The sequence below is a fragment of the Lithobates pipiens genome, unplaced genomic scaffold, assembly GCF_037356315.1.
Source record: "Lithobates pipiens isolate NorthernLeopardFrog02 unplaced genomic scaffold, aLitPip1_a1.2 Scaffold_22, whole genome shotgun sequence".
Lineage (NCBI taxonomy): Eukaryota > Metazoa > Chordata > Amphibia > Anura > Ranidae > Lithobates > Lithobates pipiens.
This window is the reverse complement of record NW_027507784.1, coordinates 63751441-63763499: the sequence shown is the minus strand read 5'-3', so window position 1 is coordinate 63763499 and position 12059 is coordinate 63751441. Positions and strand designations below refer to the sequence as shown.

General features: G+C 42.6%; 1 protein-coding gene across 2 annotated transcripts in view; it reads left to right on the top strand.

Annotated features, from left to right (window-relative positions):
* ARL6IP6 (ARF like GTPase 6 interacting protein 6) overlaps nt 1-12059 on the top strand; it is a 50121-nt gene that overhangs the window by 893 nt on the left and 37169 nt on the right. The window contains exons 2-4 of one of the 2 annotated variants that reach the window (XM_077447673.1): nt 6135-6515; nt 6740-6790; nt 10471-10603. In XM_077447673.1, coding sequence (XP_077303799.1) covers nt 6143-6515; nt 6740-6790; nt 10471-10603 — 557 coding nt within the window. In that variant the 5' untranslated portion in view covers nt 6135-6142. Of the gene's footprint in view, nt 1-6131; nt 6516-6739; nt 6791-10470; nt 10604-12059 lie in introns of both variants that reach the window. The other variant, XM_077447674.1, reaches the window with a different exon arrangement.

Genomic DNA, 12059 nt, shown 5'->3' with positions numbered 1-12059 from the left:
GTGTTTGGAATCCCACATGCCCGATCCCGCCAGGAAGACCCAACTGAACACTGGCGCTCATCGCAGGCAGTGAGACGTTTCCGGTGTCGGCTTTCTGATGGGGTCGGCATGTGGGATTTTAAACATCTCTACCGATGCGGTGGCACAAATATGCAGCACTGATGGAGCTGCTCTGATAATCAAGGCACTGATGATCAGCATCCTGATTGTCAGTGCAGATATTCTCACTGGGTAGGGATGAGCTCCGGCGTGTTCGCATGGTCCACGTGCAGAGCCCGTCAGGAAGTTGGTGCAGCCCTGCGCTAATCACAGGCCGTGAGACATTGCCCGATCTCTGCAGCCGTGCATCGGGACAATGTCTCGCTGACTTCCTGGTGGGCTCTGCACGTGGAGTATGCGAACACGCCTGAGCTCATCCCTAGTGCAGGTGTTCTCACTGAGTAGGGATGAGCTCCGGCGTGTTCGCATACGCCACGCGCAGAGCCCGCCAGGAAGTCAGCGCTGCGCTAATCACAGGCAATGAGACATTGCCCAATCTCTGCAGCCGTGCATCGGGGAAATGTCTCACTGCCTGTGATTAGCGCAGTGCTACGCCGACTTCCTGGTAGGCTCTGCACATGGCGTATGCGAACACGCCAGAGCTCATCCTTACCACTGAAGAATGCCACTTACCGACTCTCCTCTCCTCATGTGTTGTCAACGTTAAGAGAGGAATGCCGATAATCAACATTTCCTGTTGATGCCACGTACACGCAGTCAGATTTTCCAACGGGAAATGTTGGATGTGAGCTTGTTGGCTGAAAGTCCGACCGTGTGTATGCTACATCGAACATTTGTTGTCGGACTTTCCGCTAGAGCTGCACGATTAATTGTCAAGAATCTTTATCGCGATCTTGACTAAAGTGTTTCCCGATTCTTTCTATGCAAAGAATTCTCTCTGCTTATCTGAAGCCACAGCCCTCAAAAGAAAGGAAGAAAAAATCCGGGCAGTCTGCCAAGAATCATTCTTTATCAGTTGAACTTAACAGCGATTGTATAGTCCTTTTTTATTTTTTTTAAACTTTTACCTACAGGTAAGCCTATAATAAGTCTTACCTGTAGGTAAAATTAATATCTCCTAAACCTGTATGGTTTAGGAGAAATTTACTTTTCATGCGGCGCATGCGCTGTTAAGGCCCAGCTGAATGTCCAGCAGCACTGCCAGACCTTGCTGGGAGAAAGACTCCCGCGCGCATGCGTGGGAGTGACATATCGCAGCTTCGGCCACCCACAGCGCCAGAGCCGCGATACCCGGAAGACACGCCGAGGCAACATGTCGCCTCCCTCGGCGTGGTTTGTGTGAGATAGCGGCACCTTGTTCTAAGGTGAGTATTTCATAATGAGCTAGTATGCGCTGCTGCATACTAGCTCATTTTGCCTTGCAGGTTTATTTTTTTTTTTTTTAAAGTGCGGGTTTACTGTTGCTTTTAACTATAAACATTGTAACAATTTGTCAATGGAAAAGACTTGGTGTGTAAGGGAAAAAAGTTTAACCACTTAAACACTAAACCTTTTTCTGACATTTGTTGGTTTCAAGTTAAATTCATTTTATTTATTTTTTTTTGCTAGAAAATTACTTGGAACGCCAAAACATTCTATATATTTTTTTTTAGCAGACACCCTAGAGAATAAAATGGTGGTTGTTGCAATATTTTATGTCACGCTGTATTTACGCAGCAGTCTTTCAAATGCTATTTTTTGGGGAAAAAATTACTTTAATGAATTAAATAAAAACTAACCAGTAAAGTTAGCCCCTTTTTTATTCTGTATAATGTGAAAGATTTTATGTTGCGAGAATCGTGATAGAATTGTGATCTTTTTATTCTAAGTAAAAAAAATAGTGATTCTCATTTTGGCCAGAATCGTGCAGCTCTACTTTCCGCCAACAAATGCTGACTAGCAGGTTCTCAAATTTTCCACCAACAAAACTTTGTTGTCGGACTTTCCGATCGTGTGTACACAAGTCCGACGCACAAAACTTCACGCATGCTCGGAATCAAGCAGCAAAACAGCAGGTTACGATTATTTTTAACAAGTGCAGAGATTTCTCACAGCTGGGGGAAAAAAAAAAATCCAGGCAGCCTGCCAAGTTTAATCACAACACTGGAATAAGTAGAAACAAAGTAACTTTTCATTCTTTTATCAAAGGAAAGAACTCCCATTTAAAGACCAAACCTTTTCTGACATTTATTTCTTACAAGTAAAAATAATCATTTTCTGCTAGAAAATTACCCGGAACACCCAAACAATTTTTTTTTTTTTGAAGCAGAGACCCTAGAAAATAAAATAGTGGTTGTTGTAATATTTTATGTCGCACCATATTTGCGCAGCCATTTTTAAAACGCAATTGTTTTTTTAAAAATACACTTTAATGAATAAAAAAAACAAGCAAAGTTAGCCCAGTTTTTTTTGTTTGTATAATGTGAAAGAAGATGTTACACAGCAAGAATCGTGAGAGAATCATGATCTTTATTCTAAGAAAAAAAAATGTGATTCTCATTTTAGCCAGAATCCTGCTGCTCTACTCTGTGATCAGCTGTGATTGGACACAGCTGATCACATGGTAAAGAGCTACGTCATAGGCTCTTTATATATTAACCGATTGCCGCCCACGTAACGTCATATGACGTTGTGGACTCTGGGCTGTGATATCTGAATGATGGGTGCAGCTACAGGCATCATTCAGATATCATCTTTTAGAGCCGGCGATTCCTTCACCATAAGGACAATCATAGCGGCTTTTCAGCCACTTGATCGTTCTTATAGGCGGTGAGAGCGGACGTTGTCGTTCCCTCCTGCAGCCCTCCGGTGCTTCTCCAGGCTCGCCCCTGCCATCAGCGAACTGGAGAAGGGATCCACCGGCCCCAGGTGCTGACTATACAGATTTCTGGCAGACCAGATGGTCCCCGGAGTCTCTATGATCGTTCGGAGACCGGGCGCGATGTTATAACGTCATGCCCTAGCCTCTGCATTTGAAAATGGCACCGTCTCGGCTGGGAGGCTGAAATCGTTAAATTTTTTAAAAATTTCAGGCTTCCCAGCCTAGAGCTGAGATGTGGGGACTTATTGACTCCATATCTCACTGTAAAGCGGACCTGTCATGCCATATTCCTATTACAAGGGATGTTTACATTCCTTGTAATAGGAATAAAAGTGATCAAAAGAAATTTAATTTACAAAGTAAGTGTCAAAATAGAAAAATAAAAGTAAAATAAAAAATTTAAATTGCCTCTGTCCCTGTGTGCTCGCATGCAGAAGCGAACGCATATGTAAGTCCCGCCCATATATTTAAACGGCATTCAAGCCACACATGTGAGGTATCACCGCGAACGTTGGAGCGAAAGAAATAATTTTAGCCCTAGACCTCCTCTGTAACGCAAAACATGTAACCTATAAAGAATTTTAAATTGTCACCTATGGGAATTTTTAAATACCTAAGTTTGGCGCCATTACACAAGTGTGCACAATTTTGAAGCATGTTGGGTATCTATTTACTCGGCGTAACATCATCTTTCACATTATACAAAAAAATTGGGCTAAAGCCCCCATACACACTATCAGATTTTCTGCTGATTTTTTCCATCAGATTTACCAAAACCATATAATATGAGGTCAAACCTTAGGAGTTTCAATGTGTATGCAATCAGGCAGGCCCTTCTACTACATGGTTTTGGTAAACCTGAAGGAAAAAATCAGCAGACAATCTGATAGTGTGTATGGGGCTTTACTTTACTTTTTTTTTTTTTTAATGCATGAAATTGTTTTTTTTTTTTTCCAAAAAAAAAAAAAAACACATTTGAAAAATTGCTGCGCAAATACCGTGCGAGATAAAGAGTTGCAACAATCGCCATCTTATTCTCTAGGGTCTCTGCTAAAAAAAAAAATATATAATATTTGGGGGTCCTGTGTAATTTTCTAGCAAAAAAAAAAGATTTTCACATGTCGGAGAGACGTTTCAGAATTGGCATGGGTAGCAAGTGGTTAAGGAGGGACCAAGCCCAACTGTGGGCAAAGAAAAAAAATTGGTCTGTGCCACAATGCAAGGGTTAACTGCTTGTGTTTTTTTTTTTTTTTTTTTTCAAGAGAGAGGGGGAAGCTTTCACCTGATCCTCCTTTCCACCCAAATGGCTCTCTTCTACAATCCAGTAATCAACTGTTCCTAGTAGAGGTCGACCGATATATCGGCCGATATTTGCCGTTTTTTAAATAATCGGCATCGGCCGATTTGAGCTGATAAAAAGCCGATTTAGAACTACAGCGGGACTTTTCTATTACAGAAGTCATTTCAGTCAGTGTGAGTTGCCTGAGTCGTCATAGAAACCCTTTCCTCCTCTCAGGGCAGTCTGCCAAGAAAAGAACAGAATGATACAATGTTTACACTTCAATGAATGAAGTCATCTCCTGTGTAGAAGTTCTCAGTTTAACCATTTAAAGACTAAATCTTTTCTGACACTTGTTGCTTACAAGTAAAAATCCTGTATTTTCTGCCAGAAAATCACTTAGACCCCCCAAAAATTATATATAGTTTTTTAGCAGAGATCCTAGGGAATAAAATAGCGGTTGTTGCAATATTTTATGTCACACGGCATTTGCACAGAGGTCTTTCAAATGCATTTTTTTAGGAAAAAAATACACTATTTAAAAAATAAAAATAAAATAAAAACAGTAAAGTTAGCCCATTTTTTTTTTCGTACAAAAGTTTTGACTACCTGTTTTTATTTAATATATGTTTTTTTTTTTTTTTATCTAAATCATACATACAAGTAAACTGATTGGAGGTTCGTTTTTGTTTAATAAATGTTTAAATGTAAGAAATTTTCTGTATCACTTATGAAGGCTGCTTTCACACTGGAGCGGGCAGGCGTTGATGGTAAAACGCAAGTTTTAGCGGCTCTTTGCCATCATTTTAGCGGTGCTATTTGGCTGCTAGTGGGGCACATATAACCCAGCTAGCAGCCAAGGAAGAGGTTAAATGCGCCCATGAAGCACTGCTGCCAAATCGCATTGCATGCGCTTCAGCAGTGGTGCCCATTCATATCAATGGGCAGGAGTGGTGGAGGAGCGGTATACACCACTCCAAACGTGCTGCTTGCAGGACTTTTTTTTTAAGATCCTGCCAGCGCATCGCCTCAGTGTGAAAGTTTCACACAGACTGCAGGGGAGCCATTTTACAGGCGCTATTTTTAGCCCAAAAGCGCCTGAAAAACGCCCCAGTGGGAAAGGTGTGTTAGATCAAGGGGGATTAAAAAATAAAATAAAAAAGAAATAAATAAAATAAAATCGGCCTAACATATCGGCCCAAAAAAAATCGGCATCATATATCGGCTATCGGCCGCCATGATTTCTAAATATCGGCATCGGCCAGAGAAAAACCCATATCGGTCGACCTCTAGTTCCTAGTGCCTTCCATCCAGAGCAATTCTATGTAGACTGCTCTGGGTTTGGTGACGTCAGGAACCGTCCACCACTCAAGAGTGCTAGAGAGTTGAGTTGGGGGGGGGGGGGGGTGGCAGGAGCTGAAGGGACCAGTCTTGGGCAGAGAGGATCGGAGGATCAGGTAAGTATATCTCACTTCATCTCTCCCCTATTCAAAACGAAGTAATTAACCCCTGCAGTGCGAGCACAGCCCCACTGTAAGGGAATTTTTTTTGCCTGGAGCTCAGTTTTAAACAAAAAACAAAGCAGGGGCAGACATTCTCATTATTGTAGAAGAGACGAGTAATGTAACTTCTACTCTAAATCAAACCTACCAGCCTGTTTGCAGTTATCTGTAGGATATTCACTAAATTGCATATGCTCAGCTCAGTTTACGTCCTGGCACAGTGCCTGTGTGCCAGGATGACTGTACTCCTGCGCATGCGAAAGAGTGATACCATATTGCGCCGGCCAATCAAGATTGCCTGAAGACTGGCACCCAGAAGACGCTGGCAAGGGACTTCGGACTGTTGAAGCAGAGGTATGTATTGCAGACTTTAGTTGCACTTTTAAATAGTTTTTGGCTTTAATGGTGCTTTGATTTTAGGTCCATACACACAGATAATGTTTTTTTTTTAAGTGTTTTTCTTCACAGTAACAGCATTTTTTCATTCAAGCAGGTTTCTGGATGGATACCTCCTATGTGACCAGCGCCAGGCGGTTAAGGAGTACCAACCGTCGTTCTACCTCCTACACCAATGCCACATCCAATAATGTCCAGAGCCAGGGTTCAAAGGGAGTCACTCTTCAAGACTCGATGGTTAGAAACTTGGACAGTGAGTTATCTGAGGCAATCCCTCACAAGACAAACTTCCTCCGGGAAGACTCTGTGCTGTATGAGGAATCGGAGCAGCCTGAACACAACGGCACTGTCAAGTCACAAGTGGTCACTTCCAAGAAAAGTAAAAGATGGCCATCCAGATTATTATCCATGTTCTGCTGCCTTGTGATTGTCAGCATCCTCGCTGTTCTGCTTGTATTTGCTTATCTTATACTGCAAGGTAATTTTATTTTATTTTTTTCTTTAAAACAGCTACAGTTCACATGGGTTGACCATGATTTAGTTTGCAGACCTAGTTCCAGAACTCCAACTAAACAATGAAAAAGTAAAATATGGCGTTTTATTGGGATGGGGTTTTAGTAAATACATTGGGAGGATGGGTGACGGTTTTATTCTTTGTTTTCTTTTCTGTTGGTGAAATAATGACCTCTCTTTTATGTGTAGAAATGCGCTATGGAAAAGAGAGTGACGATGGAGTGAAAACAAGTATGTTCGGTAAGAAACCTTGTATGGGTGGTGGCCCAGTACCAGCCTGTATTATCTCTTCATTCATACCCAGGACATTTTTCAGTTTTCAGTGGTCATAGAATACTGTACTCGTGAATTGTATATCATTTTTGGCACAGAGCTTTTTTTTTTAAAAAAAGTTTCCCTTGTTTGCTTTTATAAAGTTTCATGCACACTGCAGCTAAAAAATAGCTGTTTCTACATCTGCTCTTACATTTATTTCTTGGCCTGTAAACTCCCCTCCATGTTAGTCTGTGTCCATGCACACTATAGGCATTTTCAGGAGTTTAGTCACTGAGGAATTTAGTGGTAGAAAAAAAAAAACCTCACTTATGCGTTCAGGAGAGGAGCGTTTGAGCATAAAAACAGGGGACCTTCTCTCGGAGCCATTTAAAAAGTGCGCGGCCATGCGGGGCTCCGTCCCTTGGCCACATCATTCACAGAGTTCTGTGAATGAGAGAACTACAGCTGCTGTCAACCATTGCAGCTGAGGGCTTGTAGTTCTCCATAAACTACGAAGGCGCTGGTGAGCACTCTGTTAGTACATTGATTCTTCCTGCCATGTAGTAAATGACTGCCCTATGAGGTATGAGCAGACTGCTACGCTGACAGTTGATAGCCTGAAATTGCATCCGCAATCTGCTGATCTCAGGTGCAATGCTTTACAGGCTCCATGTAAAAAATAAATAATAAATGCACTTTTTTTTTTTACTTGCAAAAAGATGTGAATTTATTATTTTTTAAACAAAGTGAACGTCTCATTTAACATTCATTAACACGTGTTGGAGCTAGGTGCATTTCCAGGTTTATGCATTCTGATGGCCAGGATTTTGGTCAATAAAATATATTAATGCCAGACATGGGAATGCGCATGCAAAACCAGCTTTTAACCACATTTTGGCTGCTGCTAAACTCCTGTAGGAGAAAAAAAGTGTCCATAGCATACAGCGTGGACGAGGCCTAAAATGTATGAAATAAAAAAATGCCAGAATAGTAGAAATACCCCCAAGATGCTGTCTTTTTAGATACTACACTAGACGCCATGTCTTTTTCCCCTGACTCTGCATGCACACTGGATCACAGAGGAAATACCACGTTCCACCTGTAAAAGAGAAAAATATTGTATGGTGAAGCACTGTGAGGCTCAATCAATGTTGCGCGCCAAGTGCTGCTTACAGGATGAATGGAGAAAAGCAAACTTTCAGACGGAAACTTCCGCGATCACCACTCGTACAGCATGCGCTCCACGGAGGCAGCAGAAAATGGTGTCACTGGTTAAGCCGTAGGCCGGAAATTACGTTGACGCGTTTCACCCCTCCTCGAGCGCACAACATACATTGAGCCTCACAGTGCTTCACCATACAATATTTTTCTCTTATCGGTGAAATGTGGTATTGCCTCTGTGATCCAGTGTGCACTCGGTCTCTGTTTGGAACTTTTCATATCATCAGATCATTTATTGTTTCTGGACTGGAAAGTTTGCCTGCCTGGTGAGTGAGTGCAGTCTCAGAAGGGGGATTTACTGTATGCACTTTATTCACGTTGGGCTCATTTTTAATTATTATCAGATATTGTGTTTATTGGCATGAGTTGTCACTTATATTTACATGTATGTTTTTTTCACATTTGCCAGCGCTGTTTTTCACTAGTTTACCCCTGGTATAGGTCATACACTGATGGGTTTGAAGGGGTTAATGTACAGGTCACATACAATGGGAAGAGGAGGGGGTAATGTACAGGAAAAGGAAGGTAAAGGTTGATTGTATTCAAGTGCTGCAGGTACAAGATGGAGATGAGATGCACAGAAGAAGCTAGGGGAGAGCAGGAAGGGTTAAAAAAAAAAACACGTTCCCACCCTTCATTCATTAAATCCTTCATAAGGGCGATCTTCCACCATTGGAGAGTAAGAGGAGGGCCTTCGTATTTAACCACTAGAAGTGTTTACATTTGTAATTGCCATGATTGGCCATCACAGCAATTTAAGGCCAAGAGCCACTGTGATTGGCTCTGTACATGTTGCTTATGATTTGTGCTTTCTGCAATTGGAGCCAATGGAGTTGATTTGCTAAAACTGGAGAGTGCAAAATCTGGTGCTGCTGTGCATGGTAGCCAATCGGCTTCTAACTTCAGCTTGTTTAATTAAGCTTTGACAAAAAAAAAAACTGGAAGCTGTTTGGTTTCTATGTAGAGCTGCACCAGATTTTGCGTGCGTGCGTGTGTGCGCACAAGTAGTAAACAGAACTCCATTTTAACACCATGCCCCAGAATACTATGGCCACCACCTGTCATTCTAAATTATAGACAAGCGGTTAAAGATCAAGTTGTTGAGCACTGGTCAGTTTAAACAAACACTCAAAAGCTCAACAATCCATGTCTCCCAACTCAGGTCTGCTAATCTACTCTGAATTATGACGGGGGAATATTACAGTCATCTTGATTCTTTATGGTTGTGGCTGTGTTTGGGAGATCTGGTTACTGGAGTCCCCAAGAGATTTAAAAATTCACCATGAAATAAACCATCAATAAACCAAAACTGCAGTTAGTGGCATTGGATGTAGGCAGTGCTTTTATCAACCTGTAAAGTCACTTCCGGTTTCTCGAATGACTCATCCCAGTGGAGGGAATGCAAGGCCTGAGCAGGCCAGGAGGAGTTGGCCAATGAGCAGGCCAGGAGGAGTTGGCCAATGAGCAGGCTAGGGCATTTTACTGCTGCAGCGCTGCTAGGGAAGAGTGCCTGGGACTTGGAGCATGGTATTAGCAGCAGGACTAGTGCAGTGGGCTATTGCTGATGCACTGCATCACTGGGAAGTGGGGACCCTCATAATGGGCACAGACACAGCAGGTGTACAGACCTGTCCGGGAACTAAGCACAGGCATGATGGTGGGAAGTGAACCCCTCATAATGGGCTGCATTTGACGGGCATGGTGAGGCCGCGATTTAAGTGGCTATTTACAGTCCTGCATTAGACCCCTTTCACATTGGGGCTTTTTTCCAGGCACTTTTGGGCTAAAAATAGCACCTATAAAGCGCCTGAAAAACACCTCCCCTGCAGTCCCAGTGTGAAGCCCGAGTGCTTTCACACTGGGGCGATGCGCTCTTAGAAATGTAAAAAAAAAAGTCCTGCAAGCAGCATCTTTAGGGCAGTGAAGGAGCCGTCTATACACCGCTCCTCCCCTTTGTAATAAATGGGCATGGCTGCCGAAGCAACTGCAAACAGCTTCGGCAGCAGCTCTACACGGGCACATTTAACCCTTTATTTGGCCACTAGCGAGGGTTAAAAGCTCCCCGCTAGCAGCCGAATAGCGCAGCTAAAATGACGGTAAAGCGCCGCTAAAACTAGCAGCGTTTTCCCATTAATGCCCACCCACCCCAGTGTGAAAGCAGCCTTACTAACAGTTTAATCTTTCAGTTTGTTTGCGCGCCCCCCCCCCCCCCCCCCCCCCCAAAAAAAAAGTTCACTTTTTGGTGGAGTTGGCTGGTGATGCATAGCCGTCAATCAAAATCAGATGTGCTTAAGAGAAACCCCTTACTGATTGCTCAGTAAGCATTGTTATCTTTTGCCTTGTGTCCTTATGTAATGAAGTATGATTGGACATTACCTGCTCATGTGTCATATATGTGTACACTGTATAAATATGGTCTTATGGACAATGTTCTTCTTTATCAGGGTTCTGGAGTCTGCTGGTCTTGTCCTTAGTTGCTGGCCTCTCTTGCTGCAGCTTCTCCTGGACTGTCACTTATTTCGACTCTTTTGAACCAGGAATGTTTCCCCCGACACCCCTCTCCCCTGCACGCTTCAGGTGAGTTTTTTCACTTTTTGCTGTACACCAAGGCTAGAAGGCAGGAACTAGAATAGCATCATTATTTAGGATACATTCACACTGAACAAAGCCGAATTTCAGTGAGCGTTCCAGGGCGATTTGAAAGACATCTGTGCGGGTTCAGGCACAGATGCCTATTAAAATAGCCCTTGAAGTTGCCAAAATTAGTGCAGGAACTGCTTTTGAAAATCGGTGTGGCGTAGCACCAATAGGGACAGTGCTGTTGCTGGCAATAGGCTGGGATTTGGAATGCGATTTGACATATCAAATCGCGCCAATGTGAATGGGGGCTAAAGGATAAGTTCACCTTTATCATGGTGTAAAATACGCTGTGAATTCAAGAGAAATCCAGCAGGTTAAAAACACTGTGCAGATTGTTAAATTGTTGCTTAGTTTAAATATGTTATCTGTAGGTCTTGTGTGGCAACCCCACAGCCTTGGTGAAAAAACTACCATCCTAGAAGCCAGGACATACTGTATGATGAGTGCTAGTGCACATGCAATGTACTCCCCCCTCCCCTGTTGCAGCAGTACTGTAGGTAAGGCATAAAAACTAAGCAACAAGTTTAAAAGCTGCACTGTGCTTTTTTTTTTTTGTTATTTTTTATTTATTTTTTCCATGTCCCTTTTAATAATTGTGTGGTGGGTAAGATTGCCTGATCACATAAATATTGTGATTGGCTGTCACAGTGGGCACATGATCGGGAGCTGATCATTCACGGGGATCGAGATCTCTTTTTCCCTGCACAATCACTGTGCAGTGAGCACGCTTTCAGCACAGAAACGTCAGCCACCCAACAACAACGCATATGTGTAATGTGGGCTTTAAAGCCCACCCTTTTGGCCCAGCATACATGTTAGGCAGGTGTAAAGGGGTTAACCCTACTGCTACCCTAAGAATGCATAGTGAATTTGTTTTCAGAAGTTGAACTTGCCCTTTAAATGTGACAGTGCCAGAATTTGGCCAACTACAAAGATCTGTGGCTCAAATATAAATTGTTTTGATTATCAAAGTCCAAAATACCGGTAGTTCTTTCTGCTTTATTTCCAGTTTATCTGTTTTGACCTGTTTATGTGTATGAGGGTTGAGTCATTTCCATTCATTCGCCCTTAGCTATTTGGAATTGTTTTTCTTGTTTGATCACTGCCCTATAACTAGGGGAGAAAAACAAATGTCAAATTGTTAGGCTCCATGCACACTGAAGCTCAAAAAAGCTATTTCTGGACGCCAGATTGCTGGCAGAAAACGCTGGTTGAAAACCTGCTTTTAACAGCGTTTTATACTAGCGTTAATGAGCGTTAATGGGCGTTTTTTATAAAAATACACAGAGGACACTCCAAAAATCCCACAATGCATTGAAAAATAGAATGCCGAACACTAATGAACGAGCGTTAATGAGCGTTTGTCGTTTTTTGCCGCTGAAAAACGGCACTT